At 37.3% G+C, this 23,417-nt stretch overlaps 2 protein-coding genes across 3 annotated transcripts in view; one reads left to right on the top strand and one right to left on the bottom strand.

Annotated features, from left to right (window-relative positions):
- Positions 1 to 21,613, top strand: part of tmtops2b (teleost multiple tissue opsin 2b) — a 51,364-nt gene extending 29,751 nt beyond the window's left edge. For both annotated transcript variants that reach the window (XM_058786918.1, XM_058786919.1), the window contains 3 exons: positions 1,735 to 2,060; positions 10,192 to 10,425; positions 20,152 to 21,613. In XM_058786918.1, coding sequence (XP_058642901.1) covers positions 1,735 to 2,060; positions 10,192 to 10,425; positions 20,152 to 20,367 — 776 coding nt within the window. In that variant the 3' untranslated portion in view covers positions 20,368 to 21,613. The remainder of the gene's footprint in view (positions 1 to 1,734; positions 2,061 to 10,191; positions 10,426 to 20,151) is intronic.
- st6gal2a (ST6 beta-galactosamide alpha-2,6-sialyltranferase 2a) overlaps positions 16,569 to 23,417 on the bottom strand; it is a 74,899-nt gene continuing 68,050 nt past the window's right edge. Inside the window, exon 7 of the mRNA XM_058786917.1 lies at positions 16,569 to 18,846. Coding sequence (XP_058642900.1) covers positions 18,599 to 18,846 — 248 coding nt within the window. The 3' untranslated portion in view covers positions 16,569 to 18,598. The remainder of the gene's footprint in view (positions 18,847 to 23,417) is intronic.

Here is a 23,417-nt window from a genome sequence, read left to right as displayed (position 1 = left end):
ATGTCCCTATGTGCCTTTTTCATTGAAGACCTCTAACAAAGCTTATTTTTCAGAGATACACATTCACTTATACAACCTTCTGGACTTGGCCTTCATTGGTGCTCTGGAGACAATATCTACAGTGACAAGAATCTACAGCGGCCACAAAAAGTCACTGGACACCAGAGTCACACTAAAGTCTGAATGTCATAGCAAAATATCAAACCACATGGAATCAACAAACAAATGTGGCTATGTTTTTTCTAACTAACTTCACTTTTTGTTCTTAAGGCAGCTAGTAGGTCACATAAGCTCTCTGTAAAGTTATGTATAGTCACATAATATGGCATTTACCCCCAGTGATCTAATAGCAGCTTTCAAATACATGAGCAGAAGTTGTGTTGAAAAGCTATGAATCTGAGTTTATGCTTGATTTTATTTTGACTCATGTAATTAACAGTAAAAATGTTTTCATTGAAATATGACACTACTTAATCATAAATATCATATTAGATTTTTTATTTTTTATTTTTTTACATATAAATAACATTCAGAAACTGTATTTAAAATGAGTAAAGATCAATAAATAGTAAATACTGCTTCAAAAAAAAAAAAAAAAAAGGACATGAATTTATTATGATTGATTTTATTTGACATACACAACATCGACCGATTCAATCGTTATAATTATATTTCAAAAAAAGTTTAATGATGCAATGCAAACATTTTTAGCAATGTGTAAGTTAGGGCCCCTTTACATCAAATCTAAGCTTGAATGCTGATTTTTTTCATGGATGTACATGTATGAAGTCAGTTCTCCTCAAGCACTCACAGGTTTCCTTTCAGAGTGTGTGTTCCTATCACAAGTGTGTTTCATCACATTAAAAATTAACATGATCAACTAACATTTGACAACCACAAACTACTTGAAATGCGTAATAGTTTAATTGAAATGTGTTTTGTTTGAATATCTAGTGCAAATCCAAAGTTCTGGCATGAAACACAGAAGCACAGTCCAATTGGTCAAACTCTAGCTGATATAATGACATCATAACATGGAGCAGCTGATTGGTTCTTTTTGTACCAGCAGCCAATGAGATTGCTGCTCAACATTCTTGGCTAGTGCTTGCTGTAGTAGTTGCCGTGTGCTTAAGAAACCCTCCACCTTCCCCAGCTCCACCTGTATAGATCAGCTACGGGCTGATTCATGTATGCTATATGGGGGTTATTTCATATATGACATATATGACCCTGGATCAAAATCAGTCATAAGGGTCATAAGGCTTTCCATTGTGGTATGGTTTGTTATGATAGGACAATATTTAGCCGAGATACAACTATTTGAAAATCTGGAATCTGAGGTTGCAAAAAAATCAAAATATTGAGAAAATCGACTTTAAAGTTGTCAAATGAAGTTCTTAGCAATGCGTATTACTAATCAAAAATTACGTTTTGATAAATCTACAGTAGCAAATTTACTAAATATCGTCATGGAACATGATCTTTGCTTAATGTCCTAATGATTTTCGGCATAAAAGAAAAATCAATAATTTTGACCCATGCAATGTATTTTTGGCTATTGCTACAAATATACCCCAGCGACTTAAGACTGGTTTTGTTGTCCAGGGTCACATTTCTAAGTTTGACTAAAGTGCTTTTGGGTCCTTTTGGAGTCTACAGCTGCTCTTCACAAATGGCCCTCAGTTTCAGCTAAGTGCCACACTTACCCTATGTTCTCTCTCTCTTCTCTCTCAGGCATTGTGTCTCTGATATCCTTGGTGGTTCTTTCATACGACCGCTACAGCACATTGACGGTGTACCATAACCGCGGCCCAGACTATCGCAAACCCCTTCTGGCAGTAGGGGGTTCGTGGCTCTATTCTTTGATCTGGACAGTGCCCCCTCTTCTGGGCTGGAGTAGTTATGGGTTGGAGGGTGCGGGAACCAGTTGCTCTGTATCATGGACCGAGCGTACAGCCCAGTCTCATGCCTACATCATCTGCCTGTTTATATTCTGCTTGGGCCTACCAGTGCTCATCATGGTCTACTGCTATGGGAGACTGCTGTATGCCGTTAAACAGGTAAATTGCGGTTCTGTGTTGTGCGTCAAAACGGCTTGGGATTAAAAGCTCCCTTCATGTCTTTTACTGAATATGTAAAAGCTCTGACAGGATCTCGAGATGTTTTGAAGATTCTGCCAATTCTGTGAATGCACACTGATTCATCTAAACGCAGAGAAACTGAAGTGCTAATTCAGAGGAACTAGACTTTTTAATTGGTTGCTGGAACAGAAACTTGGTTATCGAATGTTGTTAACTTCATTTAAACACATTTTTGTGGAGTCATGAGCAGGAGAAGAAACTTGCAGAACTTTCTTTCCAATGCCTTGCATACAACTTGCCAGAAATGTGACTGCATGTTATATAATCTCTAACACTGAGGTAATTTACAGATGCATTTTTAGCAAACGTAGTAGCTGAATAGTCACTTATTTGATCCCGTTTGCAGTATATTCTAATATTCTGGCCAAAAACAGCCAACTGGACAAGACAGCATGTCCTCAAGATAGTTTTCTTTATTTTAAACATAGAAAAATATCCTTATCCATTTACAGAATGTTCTGTACAATTGGCTGTTCATTGAGCAACCTGTTAAAGAGTTCATCAGGATCGCAGTGTGATTGGATTTGGATGCTGTATTATTTGCTTGTCCCAGTCACTGGAGTGTAATTTAGTCCAGTTGGCTGCTGTGTGGACTGTGGAGGATGACATACAAATTTGCACTCTAGCTTGACAATTTTATCTGTCCAAGCCAATGTGACAGATCCCCATGTATGCAGTTTATCATGTTGAATTTCTGATATAATATTAAATCAAGACATTTTCTCACATCTGTGACTCGCTGGGTGAAAATATGAAGCTTATATATGATGCTTCATGTATAATGTGAAGGGTGCATGTAATAAATTGGGTACTATAAGAAATTCAGACATTCATGATCCCATCTATTCAGCATCAGTCACATGCAGAGAAATTTGATTTCCACAGAGTGCTTGTAATAGATAAAAGGGCCTAGAAGATCAGGGAGGAAGATGACTTTCTGTAAATGACAGTTATAGTGACTGTAATTATAGAGCCTTGCCAATTTCATTAGTTACGTTTACATAGAGCCTAATAATTCATTAAGAATTCAACTCATAGCTCAGCTGCAATATAAAATGTTAACAAATTTTAAGCTTGATCCAAATGAAATTGAATGCATTCTTATTTATGAATTCTTATGTGTTAAGCTAGCACCATGACAAGGACGTTTTCTTGGGGTCATGACATGGATTTATTTTATTATTTTAATATGTTCCTTGAGATTTACTTATAATGTTAATAAAGTTTTTGCACAAAAAACTGGAAAAATTATTATTTTTAACCCTCATTCTGACCCTCTCTCTAAAATGACCTGTTTTAAGAGGCTTATCAAGAATCGGCCTTTAAAGGGTCATGAAACCTAGCCTGACTACGTCAGACTTCGTACTTCCACTCAATTTCAGTTCGCTTCTGTACTCAGTCTGATATAGCAAACCAGCTCCCGGATTATCTCCGGCTCCGCAGAAGCCAACCAACCAACGAACAGAGGGCGGGCTGAGAGCCGTGACGTAGATGCTAAGCACTGAATTTAAGATTGTAGTTTAGGTTTAGGTGAGGGAAATCTAAAACGACAGCGGACATGGAGACATGGGATGCTATTTGCTCTGTTTGCCAACTGAAGCCTGAACAAGAAGAGTGTTTGGTTCACATTTTCAATGGAGGTGATGTTGTGGCCCTACTCCTGACAGGTTTTGGGAAAAGTTTAATTTATCAACTGTTACCGATCGTCAGCGAGAAACTGGGGAGGCCAAAGTTCGGCAAGGCGATAATTGTGGATGCGTAGATTTACTTCACATAATCTGCAAAAGTCGTTCACAGCCATCTTCACTCCGGTATTTCGCTCGATGGTTTTGTTTTTTTCGCATACCTGTGTTTACAGCGGAAGTTCGAGGCGGCTGAGCCGGCACATAACATATGTCATAACCAAACGTTATTTGATTGGCTTACGGGTACACCAATGATTTTAAACTTCAGACAAGCCCCCCCCCCCCAAAAAAAAACGGTTACACTCATTAAGTGAATGAATCGCATTTGTACCGAACTCTTATTACAAAGTAAAAACAAACATTCTCCTTCGATCCATGAACGTTTCTCTCAGTGCTGCCTCCGAAGGCAGCATTTTTCAGTTTTCGAATGCAGCCACAGTCTGAAGCGTCTGTCATAGCAAATCAACACATGCTGTTATGAATAATTAAGCGAAGTGTCTTCTCATAGGATGAGAACACCAGTCTCATGAATAATTAAATAGACACCGACTCGTCTTTAACAAATTGTGACGTCAACACGATGTAGATTTTAAACCCGGAAGATGAAAATCGTGCAAAAAAGCTTAAAATTAACCAGTTTTCTCCAACAGTTAAAATGATCGGATGCTAACATTGTCTTCTATGATGTGCAACACAAACACCTCTGCTAAAATCTCAGAAAAAGTAGTCTGGGGTTTCATGACCCTTTAAGGCTTATTAGTAATCGGCCACTGTTATGATCGGCTAACGTTGTTGTTGCATAGGAAACAGTATCAACGTCCCCTCGCATGTGAGTGTTTTGAAAACATGATAAAAAAAATAAAACGGTCATTTCCAGCCAAAGCATTATTAAATCAATTACTCACGGTTTGTGATGCAGCTGCAGTCAGACCTAGTACAGCTTCATCTTTCAACAAATGTTTCTTTGTGAACTCTCCATTACACTGTGCCTCGTTTACAAAACAAAACAAAATACTCCGATCAATCTCCTGAGACGATCCGGGATGCCATTAAAAACGAACTATTTTCTTGTTCCTTACGCTTGGATCCTTCCATTATCTGTACAAAGATGTGAACGAGCTATTCAAAGCGAATGTTCTTTCACTCCATTTGTCCCGACGACAGACTCAAGCGCGTGGACTGTGTCAGAAAGCGAACGCTCATCTGTGTACTGTATCCAGTGTAGACAAGATAGCGTCAGTGACAGTCAAAGATGACTTGACAATTAGCATACAGTTTGAATTGGCGGTATGGTTCTGTTCTGGGCAAGAACTCCCTGCGCATCCATGCAACCTAGCATAGATAAGAGCAGGGAGAGCAGCAATAACCCCCCAGGGTAAACAGAACAGAACCAACATAAATGTATTGCAGATATCATTAGTTCAATTATTTAATGTAACATTTTAGAAATTAGAAAGCTGAATCCTGACTGACAGAGGAGGAGTTGGGGAAGGAGGAGGGTAATTAGCTATTGAGCAACGCAAAGCTGGTGATAATACTGATGGACCTTATATATGAGTTCTGTGATAGGTGTTGCATCCCTATAGGTAGATGTGGATCAGCTGAGAGTCAGCTGATGCAAGTTTGACTAATGTGACCTGCCAGAACTGACACTGACGCTAGATTTAATGCTGTCACGCAACAAATCTGCTTGACAGATAAAATTAAATGAATTGCTAATTACAACATTGAAATAAAATGTAAAGCCTGTACAAATAGTAGAAATCGTGAATATAAATAATTGGAAATCATACAAAAAAAAAAAAAAAACAATTAAATATAAACTGCACATTTCATTTATCGGTCATAACATTTATGTAGTTTTGTTCGCTTGGCTGTTTTCTTATAAAGGTCAGAAATTTGTCAAGTTTTTCGTCAGGTGTCTTTTTTATGAGGTGTCTTCTTATTCATTACGTTGCTGTCTTGCCGCCAGCCAGTCGCTGCATTGCTGATCGTGGTTTCGAGTATCGATACATCTGCCCTTTTCAGGGAACACGAGAACGCGCAGTAATCTTAGACAACTTAATCCAGATATTTTAATCAAATCCGCAAATTCGTTTGAAGAACCAAATTAGCCAGAGATCAGTTATCACGATTAGAAGATCTGGCATCTTTCAAATCAACTCAGATGTATTAAACGAGGTACGAAGAATGGCCCCAGGTGACATAACCTTGCACCTCGGATCCAAAACGAGCTGTTTTTGGAGCTTGATTAAATAAATGCTTTGTTTATAATGAGGAGGATGTTTTAAGCGATGCAGATTGCAAAATGTTTTAATGGTACAAAGACCTCTTATATGCCAAAAGATCAAGGCAACTTTGATTTCTCATGTCATGACCCCTTTAAAATACATTGTCATACTTTTTTTTTTAAAGTATAAATAAATTATAATACAATGCTTAAATTTATTAGGCCACCTGTCATAATAAATAGAGAAAACAAATAATTTAGTAATTTGTCAAAATCTTGTCTAAAACTAAAAATTGTATTGTCATTTATTAGGCAAATAAACTGAAACAACCAAAAAAATCTTATATATTTTATTTTGTATAGTCTCCTTTGGCCTTGATAGCTTGCATTCTTGCTGCCATTGTTTTTATGTATTTTCCATAGTCTCTGTTGTTATTGTTTTCCAAATAGTTTCTAGCTGTTCCCAAAGACTTGCTTTTGATTAAACTTTTGTGCAATCTATCTTTAAATCCATAAAATCCCAACAATAATTATATTTTAGCAGCATTAGAATCACTACTGTGAATAAACAGCTTACACATACTGGTGTTGATTAGCCATTACAGAAACAGAAAGAAAAAAGATTTCAGTACTCAATACTGTTAGTTTAGGGCAGCTGTGGCAGAAACCTTACATTAGATGGTGGTCTAATAAATTTGTTAAGCACTATATATAATACAATTAAAAAGTTTGTAGATTGTAACAATGCAACTCCAATGTATTTGACATCAACTTATAAGGGCTGTGATATTCTTGCAGAGGTTTGAATTGGTGAATTTATAGTGAACAAATGTGGGTACTTTGTATAAAAGTTTGAGCACTCTAGCTCAAAAATTCAGCGAGTTACAGATGTTGAAGCAAAAAGTGTTACAACCATACCCGGTCTCCCTCATAAATGCCTTTACTGTCGTAAACCCAATAAACCCATTCAATTTCTTTAAAAAGAAAAATTCTTACTGACCTCAAACTTTTGACCAGTAGTGTATAAAGCTCAAATACTTAGCCCATTCTAGTGCATTGATGGCTATTTAAAGGTCGCAGTGTATTGTAAATCATTAATTGTTAAGTAATTTCATTCTTTTATAATGCTGTAATTTACAGCCAACAAAAATGAAAACCTTTAACAAAAGTTTTTTGTTCTTGTGTTTGAATGCTGTGTGGAGTGTTTGAATGTAAGGTCATTGCATGAACTGAATAAAACAAACAAAAAAACAGAGGTGGAAGTAGCAACATTTAAATAATTATTCAACTGTAGTTGCATAATGTCTGTCTTTGGTAATCATATGTTTACAGACTGTCATTTGTCCTTTCTGAAAGGCATTAATCAACTGCTTATTATAAAATGTAATTTAAAAATATTGAAGGTTGTGGCTTATACAACACTTTTTATTTATTTTATTTTATTTTTTTCAGATTTCAGAGTGCTCTATGAGCATTAATACGAAAGAACCAGACCTAATTTCATGAAGGGTCCTCATGAAGGGACAAATAAAATACAAATATACACTTACTTCCACCTCCACCTACAGTTTAAAAAGGACAATCAGTACTCCTTCATAAAAGGAATGGATGAAAATACAATTATGCTACTGGCCAAGCAAATGAAATATCAATGTATTTACCTCTTTCCCATGCTATGCAGCCACAAAAACAAGTAAATATTCACAATTTATGATTCAATGGTAAAGCATGTGTTTTTAAATAAAAACACACGAATCTCTCTTTAATTTCACCATGAAATGACATTCACAAACCATTCAGTAACATTTCTGGATGAATCAGAACAATTCAACAAGTGTGTAGGACTAATTTATCACAGTCTCATCCCAAGCTTTTGTTGCTAATTCCAAAATGTAATTTCAGAGTTTCTAAACAAGTTTCTCTGGGTGTGTATGTTTCCGTCTGTATACGAGGGTGTATGTCTGTATGGTTGTGCATGCACAGAGAGAGAGAGAGAGAGAGAGAGAGAGAGAGTGTGGAAGAACAAAAGGGTGCTTTTCATAGAAAATAAAAGGTAGTGGGAAAACATGGAAATTGTGTATAATTTTTATCCTATTGTCATATTTGTTTGCTTGGAGAGTGTATTTGGTTCATTGTAAGGACATTTGAAATAGGTGAAATATTTGAATGAAGTGACCTGGAACTGTAATGTGGTCTACAGACCTGGAAGGAACTATGCTTCATACATCAATATTACATATATATTTGATGTCATAGAATAAAACATGAAAATATCTAGAGTTTGTATTACCCGCAGACCTTATTTTAGACATTTATGCAAAAACCCATTGACTTCAGAACGTTGGAATCAGAAGCACTACAATGCTGTCTTGTTTCAAGGTTTTGGCCAGGGGCATATAGCGTCTGGGTATGAAGGGTGTGCAGGTGCATATGGGCCCGGGCGTATTGGGGGCCTGCCGAGGCAAGGGGGAACCTTTGATTGAAATGAGGGAACGAATAGAGCCCTGCACGGGCCCAGCCCTCGTCCGACAGCTTATAAGAATTCTCGGCCCGAGTCTGACCCGAGCCCGAGTCGTCTTGGTCTTGAGCAGGAATGCTTCACAAAAACTGAACCGAAACTCAGCGAATACTTGCCTCCTCACAGACATGATAAATATATCTACTGGAATGCTTTAAATAATTTAAAACAAAATAATTCAGATCGAAAACAAAAACTCTTTCATTATGTTCTCCTTATTCCTGAGGAGATGGCGAGTCAGGATCTTCAATTTCATCTTTGCGACACTGACTCAGAAAATGCTAGTTCATTAATAAATAATTCAAATATCTCCTTAGTATTTTTAATTTTTTGTTTGTTTGTTTGTTTGTTGCGCTTCTGTGCCAAGATTGTGTTTGCATGCAGTACAAATAGCTTACGTCAGCATTTTAGTGCCACGTAAAAAATAAAAAATAAATAAAAAATTCTAACTAAAGATTAACATCAAAATATTTTAAGAATACAATAAAAATTATGATAATAAAATCATGTTATATTGTGTGAAGTTAATATGAAAATTCCACCTATACTCCAGCAAAAAAAAAAAAAAAAGTCTGTGGCATCCAACCTGTCATTCTTCACATTTAACATGAAAAACAGCAATAAAACATAGACTTATTGAATTAGGCTTATTTTTGAAACTCTAACTGATCGATTTCATGAAACATTCATTTGTATTAAATTGTTCTGATTTTTCAACATGCATTCAAATATTGATTCATATTTATTTCGTGCTGCAAGAGGAAAATATCATTGATTCACATGCCGCTTGAACTGAGGCGAATATAGTTATCTCACTATAAATTTAAGAGCATAAAAACACATTTATTGTTTGTAGTATTTAATTATAAAGTTGACAGAAGGCTGAGACTTTGTGTTTTAATATAAGTAACAAAGCTTATTGTGATTATTGGGTGGCTTACATGCTACAATGATAAATGGACTTGAAAACATTAAATATTATATCCAAACATTTATTCCGTAAATAAAACAGCTTGTGAATAGTCACGTAACGTTAATTACTTCAGATAAATCTACAATAATTAACCAAGTTGGAGCCAATAACATTTGGGAGGGCCTGTACAAATTTTTTTGCATGTGGGCCCGGGGCTGACTTTGTCACGCTACTGGTTTTGGCCTACAAAAATATGTCATCCCTGCAACACTCCATTTCTTTAGAATGTTCGTCAACCAATCAAAATCTAGAATTCTACAGCCCTGTGGAATAATGTTCACAGATGAATTGACAAAGACAACACTTTATTTTAGGGTCTCTTAACTAGTTGCTTATTAGCATGCATATTACTAGAATATTAGCCATTTATTAGTAATAACTAAGCACATATTAATGCCTTATTCTACATCTCTAATCCTACCCAATACCTAAACTTAACAACTACCTTACTAACTATTAATAAGCAGTGAATTAGGAATTTATTGAGGAAAAAGTCGTAGTTAATAGTGAATAAGTGTTCCCTATTCTAAAGTGTTACCAAGACAACAATAAGTCAATGTTAACATAGCAAAACACCATTTTTACAATAGACATTTCTCTAGACACAACGCATAAGTGTTTCTGCGTCTGTCTCTCTTTCTCAGGTAGGGAAGATACGGAAGACAGCAGCGCGAAAACGGGAATACCATGTTTTGTTCATGGTTATCACCACGGTGGTGTGTTACCTTCTGTGCTGGATGCCGTACGGTGTCGTGGCCATGATGGCTACATTTGGCCGGCCAGGAATCATCTCACCCGTGGCCAGCGTGGTTCCCTCTCTCCTCGCCAAGAGCAGCACGGTCATCAACCCGCTCATATACATCCTGATGAACAAACAGGTAACAGCAATAACTAAATCAAACTTCAAACTTCTTTTTTATTAACAGAAGCTGTGAGCATTGATAAATTAAATTAAATGACCATGATACACTTCCGTAAGTTTCAAGTTCAAGTTATGGATGGGGGAAAAATAAATATAATTTCAGTTTGCATTTTGATGTATTTTTTTAGCATTATAATTTGAATTAATTTTAAAGTTACGTATACATAGTTATGTGTATTCACTATAAAAATAACAGTAAAATATGCATAAATACAAGCAACTAACCCTAAACCAAATCCTAACCCTGACCCCTATATTAAGTATATGTAGTTAATTTAGATTACTCAGTATTTGTGTAATTACACTGTAACATCACATTAAAATAAAGTGTTTACCTTTATATAAAAAGTATTCATAAATCAAGAGCTTTTTGTATTATATATATATATATATATATATATATATATATATATATATATATGTATGTATATGTATGTGTGTGTGTGTGTATATGAAGAGTTTATTTGCAAAAACAGATAACTTCATTTTCAAAAATCATGTTTTTTTATTATCGTGTTTTTATTGTGTTAGTTAGCTGTTGTTTTTTTAGTCATTTTTTAACCTAGTCCAAAAAAATAAAAATAAAAACCAACTGCAGTTTCATTGAGATTTATTGGAATGCACGATGAAAAACATTATTTTTGAGAATTGTTAAAAACAGAGTTATCTGTTTTTGCAAATGAACTCTTCATATGTATGTATGTGTATATGTATACATGTGTGTGTGTGTATATGTATATATATATATGTATGTATGTGTATATGTATACATTTGTGGGAAAAAAAAATATATATTTGATCCCCTGCTGATTTTGTACGTTTGCCCACTGACAAGGAAATGATCAGTCTATAATTTTAATGTTAGGTTTATTTTAACAGTGAGAGACAGAATAACAACAAAAAAATACAGAAAAACTAATTTCAAAAAAGTTATAAATTGATTTACATGTTAATGAGTCAAATAAGTAAAAGGGAGTGCTTCTAATCTCAGTTTGTTACCTGTGTATAAGACACCTGTCCACAGAAGCAATCAATCAATCAGATTTCAAACTCTCCACCATGGCCAAGACCAAAGAGCTGTCCAAGGATGTCAGGGACAAGATTGTAGACCTACACAAGGCTGGAATGGGCTACAAGACCATCGCCAAGCAGCTTGGTGAGAAGGTGACAACAGTGGGTGCGATTATTCGCAAATGGAAGAAACACAAAATAACTGTCAGTCTCTCTCGGTCTGGGGCTCCATGCAAGATCTCACCTCGTGGAGTCTCAATGATCATGAGAACGGTGAGGAATCAGCCCAGAACTACACGGGAGGATCTTGTCAATGATCTCAAGGCAGCTGGGACCATAGTCACCAAGAAAACAATTGGTAACACACTACGGCGTGAAGGACTGAAATCCTGCAGCGCCCACAAGGTCCCCCTGCTCAAGAAAGCACATGCACAGGCCATCTGCATGATTCAGAGGAGAACTGGGTGAAAGTGTTGTAGTCAGATGAGACAAAAATCGAGCTCTTTGGAATCAGCTCAACTTGCCGTGTTTGGAGGAGGAGTAATGCTGCCTATGACCCCAAGAACACCATCCCCACCGTCAAACATGGAGGTGGAAACATTATGCTTTTTGGGGTGTTTTTCTGCTAAGGGGACAGGACAACTGCACCACATTAAAGGGATGGACGGGGCCATGTACCATCAGGGCCAGGGCATTGAAGCCAGCCAGGGCACTGAAAATGAGTCGTGGATGGGTATTGCTGCTCTCCATATTTCCCTCTCTCACCTGGAAGATAAGGACACCTACATCAGGATGCTCTTTATTGACTACAGTTCCGCCTTCAACACGGTCATCCCCCATAAACTTACCCACAAACTGTTTGCACTTGGACTACACCCCACACTCTGTGACTGGCTCCTAGACTTCCTGACTGGTAGACCGCAGTCTGTCAGGATTGGAAATAGGACCTCAGACACCATCATAACAAACATTGGCACCCCACAGGGGTGTGTTCTCAGTCCCATCCTCTACACACTGTTCACACATGACTGTGTCGCCTCCCACAAGGACAACATCATTGTGAAGTTCGCTGACGACACCGCAGTGATAGGACGGATCACTGGTGGAGATGAAGCAGCCTACAGGAGGGAGGTGGCCAGTCTTATGACATGGTGAGGACAACAACCTCACCTTCAACACGGACAAGACAAAGGAGATGATAGTGGACATGAGGAAGGAGAGGAGAACTCACCAGCCACTGTTTATCCGAGATCTTGAAGTGGAGAGGGCGAGCAGCTTTAAATACTTGGGGGTCCACATCAGCGAAGACCTCACCTGGACACTCAACACCACCCAGCTGGTTAAGAAAGCACAACAGCAACTGTACTTCCTAGGGAGGCTGAGGAAGTTTGGCATGTCACCTAAGATCCTCAGCAACTTCTACAGCTACGTTGTTGAGAGCGTTTTGACCAGCATTACAGTGAGGGACTGCAAATGTCTGCAGAGAGTGGTGAAGACTGCTGGGAAGATCATCAGGACTCCACTGCCCTCCCTGCAGACCATTTACCATCACAGAGTTCACAAGAGAGCTGCCTCCATCCTTAAGGACCCCACCCACCCACAACATGGACTGTTCACACTCCTACCATCAGGACGGAGGTAAAGGAGTGTGAAATGCAGGACTTCCAGATTAAGGAACTCCTTCCCCTCAGCCATTAGACTGTTAAACGGGTAGCCAGTGGACACAGACTAGTCTCACATATCTCATAGAATATGTGGACTGAACTGCTACAGCTCAATTTTGCACATTTGTTAATGTTACTGCTGCTATTTCATATCAAGTATCTTCATCTTGATTTGCACATTATTAATGTTAAAGCTGTTATTGTTATGTAGTTGCACTCAATTTGTTACAGGCCACTGTTTTTGTACATACAGTGGGGCAAAAAAGTATTTAGTCAGCCACCAATTGTGCAAGTTCTCCCACTTAAAAAGATGAGAGAGGCCTGTAATTTTCATCATAGGTATACCTCAACTATGAGAGACAAAATGAGAAAAAAAAAATCCAGAAAATCACATTGTAGGATTTTTAAATAATTTATTTGCAAATTATGGTGGAAAATAAGTATTTGGTCAATAACAAAATTTAATTTCAATACTTTGTTATATACCCTTTGTTGGCAATGACAGAGGTCAAACGTTTTCTGTAAGTCTTCACAAGGTTTTCACACACTGTTGCTGGTATTTTGGCCCATTCCTCCATGCAGAACTCCTCTAAAGCAGTAATGTTTTGGGGCTGTCGCTGGGCAACACGGACTCCAAAGATTTTCGATGGGGTTGAGATCTGGAGACTGGCTAGGCCACTCCAGGACCTTGAAATGCTTCTAACGAAGCCACTCCTTCGTTGCCCGGGCGGTGTGTTTGGGATCATTGTCATGCTGAAAGACTCAGCCACGTTTCATCTTCAATGCCCTTGCTGATGGAAGGAGGTTTTCACTCAAAATCTCACGATACATGGCCCCATTCATTCTTTCATTTACACAGATCAGTCGTCCTGGTCCCTTTGCAGAAAAACAGCCCCAAAGCATGATGTTTCCACCCCCATGCTTCACAGTAGGTATGGTGTTCTTTGGATGCAACTCAGCATTCTTTCTCCTCCAAATACAACAAGTTGAGTTTTTACCAAGAAGTTCTATTTTGATTTCATCTGACCATATGACATTCTCCCAATCCTCTTCTGGATCATCCAAATGCTCTCTAGCAAACTTCAAATGGGCCCGGACATGTACTGGCTTAAGCAGGGGGACACGTCTGGCACTGCAGGATTTGAGGCCTTTGTTACTTTGGTCCCAGCTCTCTGCAGGTCATTCACTAGGTCCCCCGTGTGGTTCTGGGATTTTTGCTCACAGTTCTTGTGATCATTTTGACCCCACGGGGTGAGATCTTGCGTGGAGCCCCAGATCGAGGGAGATTATCAGTGGTCTTGTATGTCTTCCATTTTCTAATAATTGCTCCCACAGTTGATTTCTTCACACCAAGCTGCTTACCTATTGCAGATTCAGTCTTCCCAGCCTGGTGCAGGTCTACAATTTTGTTTCTGGTGTCCTTTGACAGCTCTTTGGTCTTGGCCATGGTGGAGTTTGGAGTTGGACTGTTTGAGGTTGTGGACAGGTGACTTTTATACTGATAACAAGTTCAAACAGATGTCATTAATACAGGTAACGAGTGGAGGACAGAGGAGCCTCTTAAAGAAGAAGTTACAGGTCTGTGAGAGCCAGAAATCTTGCTTGTTTGTAGGTGACCAAATACTTATTTTACCGAGGAATTTACCAATTAATTCTTTAAAAATCCTACAATGTGATTTTCTGGATTTTCTTTTCTCATTTTGTCTCTCATAGTTGAGGTATACCTATGATGAAAATTACAGGCCTCTCTCATCTTTTTAAGTGGGAGAACTTGCACAATTGGTGGCTGACTAAATACTTTTTTGCCCCACTGTATGTCAATATTGCACACTCGCACACAGAAATATACTACATATTACTGCTACATGTTGACATGTTGATGTTAATATTGCACGTCACTATATTGTTTTGCACAAGTCAGTATTGCCACTCGCAAATACAGATGTACGTAGTCTATATTCTATATCCATAGTCTATTTCTACTCCTGCAACATACCTGTACTTTATTATTCTTATTTATGTGTATGTCTGTTTTATTTCATTTTTTTTTTACATAATTTGCACTTGTCTTGGCATTCAGTGTGGACAGCAAAGAAAGAAATTCATTGTACAGGGAAACTTGCTTTTCCTCACTGTGCACATGACAATAAACGCTTTGAATCTTCCAAATAAACCTACCATTAAAATTATAGACTGATCATTTCTTTGTCAGTGGGCAAACATACAAAATTAGCAGGGGATCAAATAATCTTTTCCCCACTGTATGTGTGTGTGTGTATATATATATATATATATATATATATATATATAATGTATTTTGTATTTCTTATACTTTATGAATTATTTTTTTTTGTCAAATATTGATATTTTTACAAAACAACCAAAGGAGACAAGAAATTGACAGGTAGCACACACAATGTTACTGGGTCAAGTAAAGGTCAAGGTTTTATTATCGAAACAATGGTCAAAAGAATACACAAATATTTAGTGGTTTTAAAAATTCAAATGTGTATTAACATTTGGAGAAATAAACATTATAAAACATCCCATGGCTTTTGAAAGTGAACTAGCCTGTAATAGAGATATTTACAGTCTAAAGATCAAGACTCTCTCACAGATGACATTAACGGACCAAAAAAAAAAAAAAAAAAAAAAGGAAATTTATGGAAAGGAAAAGTATAGAAGGGAAAGTATTTTAGATGCAGAAATCAAAGTTGGCACAGATACACAGCATCACAAATGTAGTGTCATTCAAACATTTTATTTCCTCTCACACACACACAGGAAAACAGCACATTTGGCACAGACCTCTGAAATGTACTGTGCAAATCACGACACCGCACTGAAGTTCACCAGTGAAATCACCTGCATTTCCTCTTTTCTTTAAAAAAAGACTGTATACTCAAAACAGACCTAAACCTAGAGACCCAGCTCACATTTCCCATTACAGACTAAATCCTAATGTTTCTAGAACTGCAAAGGTATTTACCATGAACACTAATAAGCCCTGCTTTCTGTCACATGCTCTGTGCGCCGTAATGTACATCCCCTACCCACCCCCCAAAGTAGTCGTATCACCCCATGACATTAAAAATCCAAACCTATTTACAGTAAACACTTCAAATAATACTCTTAAATCGGCTGTATCTCCAGTCACCTTGTCTCTTCTCAGTGAGAAACAGGGATGGGGTTTACGCCACTGAAACACCTCTTGTTCAAGGCTTAAGAAAAGACATTCACAGAGGAAGGACACACGACTCTGCCTCTGATCGTAGAGCATCAAAAAGCCTAAAGAGAAAGTAGAAGGCATAGTTTTAGTTCTTCCATTAGGTCACATGACCGATTGGCCACATTGATAAATAATTGTCAGGCAGAGCCGTGGCCTGATGGTTAATGTACATTGCTGTTCAAAATTCTGGGGTCGTTTTTTTTTTTTTTTTTAAATACATAACATTTTAATCAGCAACGACATTAAATTGATCAAAAATGACAGTAAAAACAAGAATGTCAAAAGATTTCCATTTCACATAAATGTTATCAATATTGATAAATGTTTGTTTGAGCACCAAATCAGTGTATCAAATGATTGCTGTAGGATCATGTGACACTGAAGACTGGAGTAATGATGCTGAAAACCAGCTCTGCACCACAGGAATAAATTACATTTTAAAATATATAACAATAGAAAACAGGTCATTTAAATTGTAATAATATCTTACCATATTAATGTTTTTACTGCATTTTTGAACAAATAATAGCAAATGTAACGACCCCAAATGTTTGAACAGTAGCTAGTTTTTATGCTCTCCCCCCAGTCATATCCTTTCCATTACCAGTCAATAAAAAGTGTCGAAAATCCCCCCAAAAAACCCTATTTAATTATCCGACTGTCACAGACTGGAGGCAAGTGCGATGGACCACGACTGGTCACACATGCCTGACAACCACGGCCAGCCCAACATTGAGTCATACTGAGAAGACGACACACTGCAGGTTCAGATGCACTAAACCGGGAATAACATTTTTACGTCCAAACCTAATTTCGTATTCCACGTAAAAAAAAAAATAAAAAAAAAAAAGTTACTCTTCAGTTACATCTACAATCCCCCAACATGGGGAAACAGGACAGAGTAAAGGTCAAATATTAGCTTTACACACCTCAGCCTACCATAGGACTAGAAGGAAAATGAAACATTTCACCCTGGTGAGAGAGTATCGTGAGCTCCTGAGTGAAATCATCAATTACTAGTTTTACTTCTACAATATACAACAGTGATTAAAACAGACGTTAGCTCCCCTCACCAGATCTCCAGAAAAATCAGCTTGTGAAAGTGTTCTGTCTTAATTAAAATGGCACACATTGAAACAATGCACGAGTAAATAACAAACCTTCAAGTTTTCCCTCCTGTAGAAAAGTCAAAACACAAAGTGAATTGCATTAAATGAACAACTGTACATTTAAGAGAAGACAACATAATTCATTCGCTTTTAAAGACGGCTCCAGCTGGAGTCAAGAAAACCTCTTGATTTTAGGGGCTACAAGATATTAAAAACCTCAGTTTATATTTAACAAATAATATCACCACTGTACTTGTTATATTGCCAGCAGCCTTAAAGCCCCAAATAAGATCTACAGTGCTGCAATGAGTCCATAGTACAAGCAATAATAACTATTTTTTGTAAACCACCCGTCTAGACAGGTTTTTGAAAGTATAAAATGACTAGAGAATTAAACGAACCGTGGTCACATTCAAAAGCTACAAGATACATGAAAGTACTCTGCTTTCAAAGAAACATTTACACGGAGTAAGGAAAAAAAAACCCCCACAACTATTGATTCATTTGCCACAGTTCTGCGAGACGTACTGGAAGAGCAAAATATTCCCAAAGAGGCTTGTGAATGTGGCACAAAGTATATTACAGCAGAAAATTAACTGTACCTAATTTACAAAAAAAACTAAACAATCATAGCATTATGGCAAGAAGCTTTAAAATCTGTCAGTATGTGAAAAACAAATCTATGGACAGATTAGTAAAGCTCATCTTTAATCAGAGAATAAATCTAGCCTTTGTGCTAAAACGTATTTGTGTGAATGCTTTTATTTCCCCCAGTGTAGCTTTCAGTGTTTATGACTGCTAATACTTTCAACCCTGTGAAAAACAGAGTTCCATTAAAAATGATATAATAAAATAAAAAAAAACAAACACTGTTTTTTTGATGGCTTTTAAAACCACGAACATCCACAAATCCAAAAAGCTTTTCTCAGGACATATCTATTGCTGTTCTGACCATCTTTATTTAAGTTTAGGCTCAGGAAATGCATTTTTGAGTGAACTACAGCAGAAGGTTTCGTCCCATATCTAACAAGGTCTGTTCTCAGCAGTCTCTGTGCAGTCTTGCGTCAGTCTGCAGATCTCTTCTGCTTTACAAAGGCCGTTATTGCATCTTTCTGTTCAGGGCTCACAGTGGACATTCTTGAATCCGGGGAGCGTGACCTTGCCTTTCCGTTTGAGGTCGTCCTCGGAGCCAACGTTCATGCGCTGGATGAGCATCTTCTCGTAGAGCAGGGGGTGATACGCACCCAGAGTGCAGGCGGCGTCGTAGTAACGCTCGTGGTAGTGGCACAGGTCCGTCTGTCGTAGTGAAGGAATGTACTCGTACACGTGAACCTCTTCACATAAGGACATCATCAGCAGGATGCCTGAAAGACGCACAAAACTAGACATTAACAAAGCAGCCCACACAGTGACAGAAGGGTACATCAGATTAGGGTTAAGAGGTTGCTATAATTTTATTTTAATAAATGATTAAATAAAATATGAAAATTATACAATTTAAATAGAAAGATATCTAAACATAACGTTTATAAAGTCAAGGATTTCATTTTATTTATTAGCATTTTACATTATTTCAGGGTATTATAATAAGATAAATTGGACATAGCCCGATGCAACTTTTGGAACTTGTTAAATGAAAATATATAATACATACCAAAAAAAAAAAATTAAAAATTAAAATAAATTATATATATAGTATATGATGTGAAGTTCTGTTAATGGTTACCACAGCACAGAAATTGTTTTAACAGAGTTGCAGTCTGAATTGTGTGTGATGAGATCGACTGGATGCCCATAAAAATATAAATAAAAAAATTCTATGCCATGGCCTATGTGGGCTGCATGCAATAACAGAGAGAGCAGTGTGGTTCAATTCAACAGTGATGCACTGGTCAGTCGCTAACTGACAGTCAGTGAATGAGAAAATAAGAGAACAAGCAGACAAAAGGACCATTCAGGAAGCAGAATCTGTGACATGATTAAAAAGATGAGAAAATTAGGCTTGTAAAGTGCAATTTCCATTTAATTAATTTCGCTTCAAGAACATTCAGATTTAACTGAATAACCTTTATGCTGTCAGTTAAGCAATCTATGGATGTCAGTCTGTCATTTTTAGAGTCATTATATTGTGATGAAAGATTTTTCACCTTTTATAATAAATGTACTGATGAATTGTTCACTGTAATAATGTATATTAAGAAATCAAATTGGTAAATTTTAATTTCAGGTTGACTTTTATGCCTATTCACACCAACATCAAGAACAAGAACTTTTCACCAATCTCTAAGAAATTTCAGCATACAAAAGCAATATGCATTCTGTTTTGAAATTTGCTTCGTTAAGGTGCGATGGCATTTGCTGTTGATCTGCGTAAGGAAATAAGAATCCACACAAGGACGAGAAAAGTTGGTTTCACAAATTCACCACGTTGACCAACATAAAAATGCATGGCTTGAAAGTGACATCTATGTAAGCTGTGCCAAATGCATTGCCACACTATTGACAACAGACCTTTTTCGCCTGTGAAATTTTGCTAATGTGACCGTACCTTGATTTAACTTTCTTTTTTTTTTTGTTGTGCTGAAAATTTGCTGTTTTAAAAGCTTTTACATTTTTGAGAAAGTGTTTCTTAGGTCTAAAGTGTCTCTTCTCTTGTTTTTTGTCCAAAGTTCTACAGGTGTTTCTGCATCTTGTTCTGCTGTCAGAGGAGTTTGCTGCAGAACGGTCATTCCTCCATGCCCTCTAAGACCACAGTCATCCAGCTCAACCGTAGAGTCCACAGTAACACTGTTGCCTGCACTGCTCACATCTCCACCGGCATCCACAACCACGACTGCAGCACTCCGGCCACAGAGAGGACCAACCCTCCAGAGGTCACCACCTAAGCTGAGCCGGCCCGGCCCAGCCCGGCCCAGCAATCATGACATCGAACATAACAGACCATGTGGGTGATGGTCAACCCTGCCTTGTTTCCCGTGCTTGCTTCTTCTGCAGTTGCAACAATGATTTGTTAATTAATTAGAAAAAAAGTGGATCGTCAACAATGCATTTCATTGCTGATTAGTGCAATCTTTTCGCTGTGCATGAAGAACCTTGAGTGATCACACTTTGCAGTAATAAAACAACGAAACAGTCACACACACACTTGAAAAATACCAGAGGCTACAGAACAAGGTACACAGCAAGTAGTCTGAAGCACAAGAACACAATATATTATATGCTTCATATGAGGCTAAGCATATGGTTCCATGTGGCCAGGCTGCCTCAAACAGAGTTCAATTCAGTTTTTCACCAAATAAAATTAATAAAATATAAACTGTTCTTTTATTAGAAACATTGATAAAATTGTCCCAACATTTATAAAACTGTCCCGACAAAGCGTTGGATGAGATAGATGTTGAGAAAGACTGTATAATTAATGTGTATATCTATATTTTGTTACCTTTAAGATGCACACAAGTATACACACGCTATAGTTAAAAGGTTTGGGATTTGGGAAGAGAAAAAAAAAAAAAATAACTTTTCTGTAAGGACTTTTTGCGAACAAATTGACATCGAAGTCATTTTAAATATTTCTCTCTCAAAGAAATGCTGATATCTTTTTCTGGCTGCTAAACATTCAGTTTTGCCATCATAGGAATAAATTACCATAAAAAACAAAAACAAAAAAAAACAAAAAACACTGTTCTGCTGCTTTTCAAATGTGATCTGCACATTATATTGTAACCTTTGTATAGTATTTGAAAATTTTTGCACAAAATATGAAGCATGCATTACTTTTTTTTTTTTTTAAACAATTTGCACATTGGGCAAGATGTTAAATATTGGAGTAAGAAATTGAAATCAATTTGTCAAGTATTTGAAGCCCTACTTTAATTTCTTTTATATACATATACTTATCTTTTGCCGTCTTAAACGGTTTAAAATGATAATTCTCTTATTGTTCATGTTTCATTTGGCTTAGTTAAGAGTATTGTATATGATATTATTTGAAGGGTTTGTTGAATGTCAAAATTGTCATTGTCCCTTTGGTGAAGAACACTGATATTGCAGAAAAAGGAAAGCAATATTTCCTTTGTGTTAAATGTGTCAAAAACTCCTAAGAAAAATGTGGTTGGAAAATGTGTTGTTGCATATATATATATATATATATATATATATATATATATATATATATAAAACTTGCGCTTAAGAGGATTTGTTCTCAGCTAGAACAAAATTTAACCATTATTTGTTACCAATACCAAAGAAAGAGCACTCTTTATCTGTTCCATCTTGCCTCAGATTGTCCCATTCCTCCCAGTTATGTTTCATATGGTGAGTTACATTGCTATCTGAGCCTATACCACTGATGTATGTATACCACAATTATTTTACCATAAAGTAGAGGCACACTGATCCACATCACTTCACATCTGTGACAACGACAGAGCTTCAGGAACTACGCAATAAGTAAGGAACTGATTTTCCAAAGGGGGAACCTTCATCCCAAAAGACTAAACACCTTATGTATAAACAGAGATGAACATTTCACTTGGGATCCAGAACAAGGAATTCTCAGAGGGATTTCCAAAAGTGTGCTTTTGAAATGTGCTGAATGTATGCCTGGGGTTGAATAGTGTCTCTAAGGACTCAATGACACTGCTCAAACTCATCAATATCGCGCTCGTTGCCATATTACTGAAAGGACCATGTATAAAGTGCCAAACACACCAAGGGGACCAATGTGAGCACTTCTGCATTTAATTATCTGTTTCTTTGTAAAGGTTAAAAAGAAATGACCCGGAAATGGTCCGTAATTGTCATGACATTATAAACTGGATGTTTGTCTGTCGATCTGTTGTGCCATTTGTTGTTCAAGTATACAGGTGCTGGTCATATAATTATAATATCATCAAAAAGTTGATTTATTTCACTAATTCCATTCAAAAAGTGAAACTTGTATATTATATTCATTCATTACACACAGACTGATATATTTCAAATGTTTATTTCTTTTAATTTTGATGATTATAACTGACAACTAAGGAAAATCCCAAACTCAGTATCTCAGAAAATTAGAATATTTACATTTGAGTTTCAATTAATGACCATCCCTACTGTATAAATTCCGGGTATCTCTTGTTCTTTGAAACCACAATAATGGAGAAGACTGCTGACTTGGCAATGATCCAGAAGACAAACATTGACGCCCTCCACAAAGAGGGTAAGTCACAGAGGGTCATTACTGAAAGGTGTGGCTGTTTACAGAGTGCTGTATCAAAGCATATTAAATGCAAAGTTGACTGGAAGGAAGAATTTGGGTAGGAAAAGGTGCACAAGCAACAGGGATGACCGCAAGCTTGAGAATACAGTCAAGCAAAGCTGATTCAAACACTTGTGAGAGCTTCACAAGGAGTGGACTGAAGCTGGAGTCAGTGCATCAAGAGTCACCACGCTCAGACGTCTTCAGGAAAAGGGCTACCAAACCACTTCTGAACCAGAGACAACATCAGAAGCGTCTTACCTGGGCTGTGGAGAAAAAGAACTGGACTGTTGCTTAGTGGTCCAAAGTCCTCTTTTCAGATGAAAGTAAATTTTGCATTTCATTTGGAAATCAAGGTCCCAGAGTCTGGAGGAAGAGTGGAGAGGCACAGAATCCATGTTGCTTGAAGTCTAGTGTGAAGTTTCCACAGTCAGTGATGATTTGGGCTGCCATGTCATCTGCTGGTGTTGGTCCACTGTGTTTTCTGAAGTCCACAGTCAACACAGCCATCTACCAGGAAATTTTAGAGCACTTCATGCTTCCTGCTGCTGACCAACTTTATGGAGATGCAGATTTAATTTTCCAGCAGGACTTGGCACCTGCACACACTGCCAAAGCAACCAGTATCTGGTTTAAGGACCATGGTATCCCTGTTCTTAATTGGCCAGCAAACTTTCTATATTGTGAAGA

The sequence above is a fragment of the Onychostoma macrolepis genome, chromosome 09 (assembly GCF_012432095.1).
Source record: "Onychostoma macrolepis isolate SWU-2019 chromosome 09, ASM1243209v1, whole genome shotgun sequence".
Taxonomy (NCBI): Eukaryota; Metazoa; Chordata; class Actinopteri; order Cypriniformes; family Cyprinidae; genus Onychostoma; species Onychostoma macrolepis.
The sequence above is the reverse complement of the archived record's forward strand: the minus strand, read 5'-3'. Positions and strand labels throughout refer to the sequence as shown.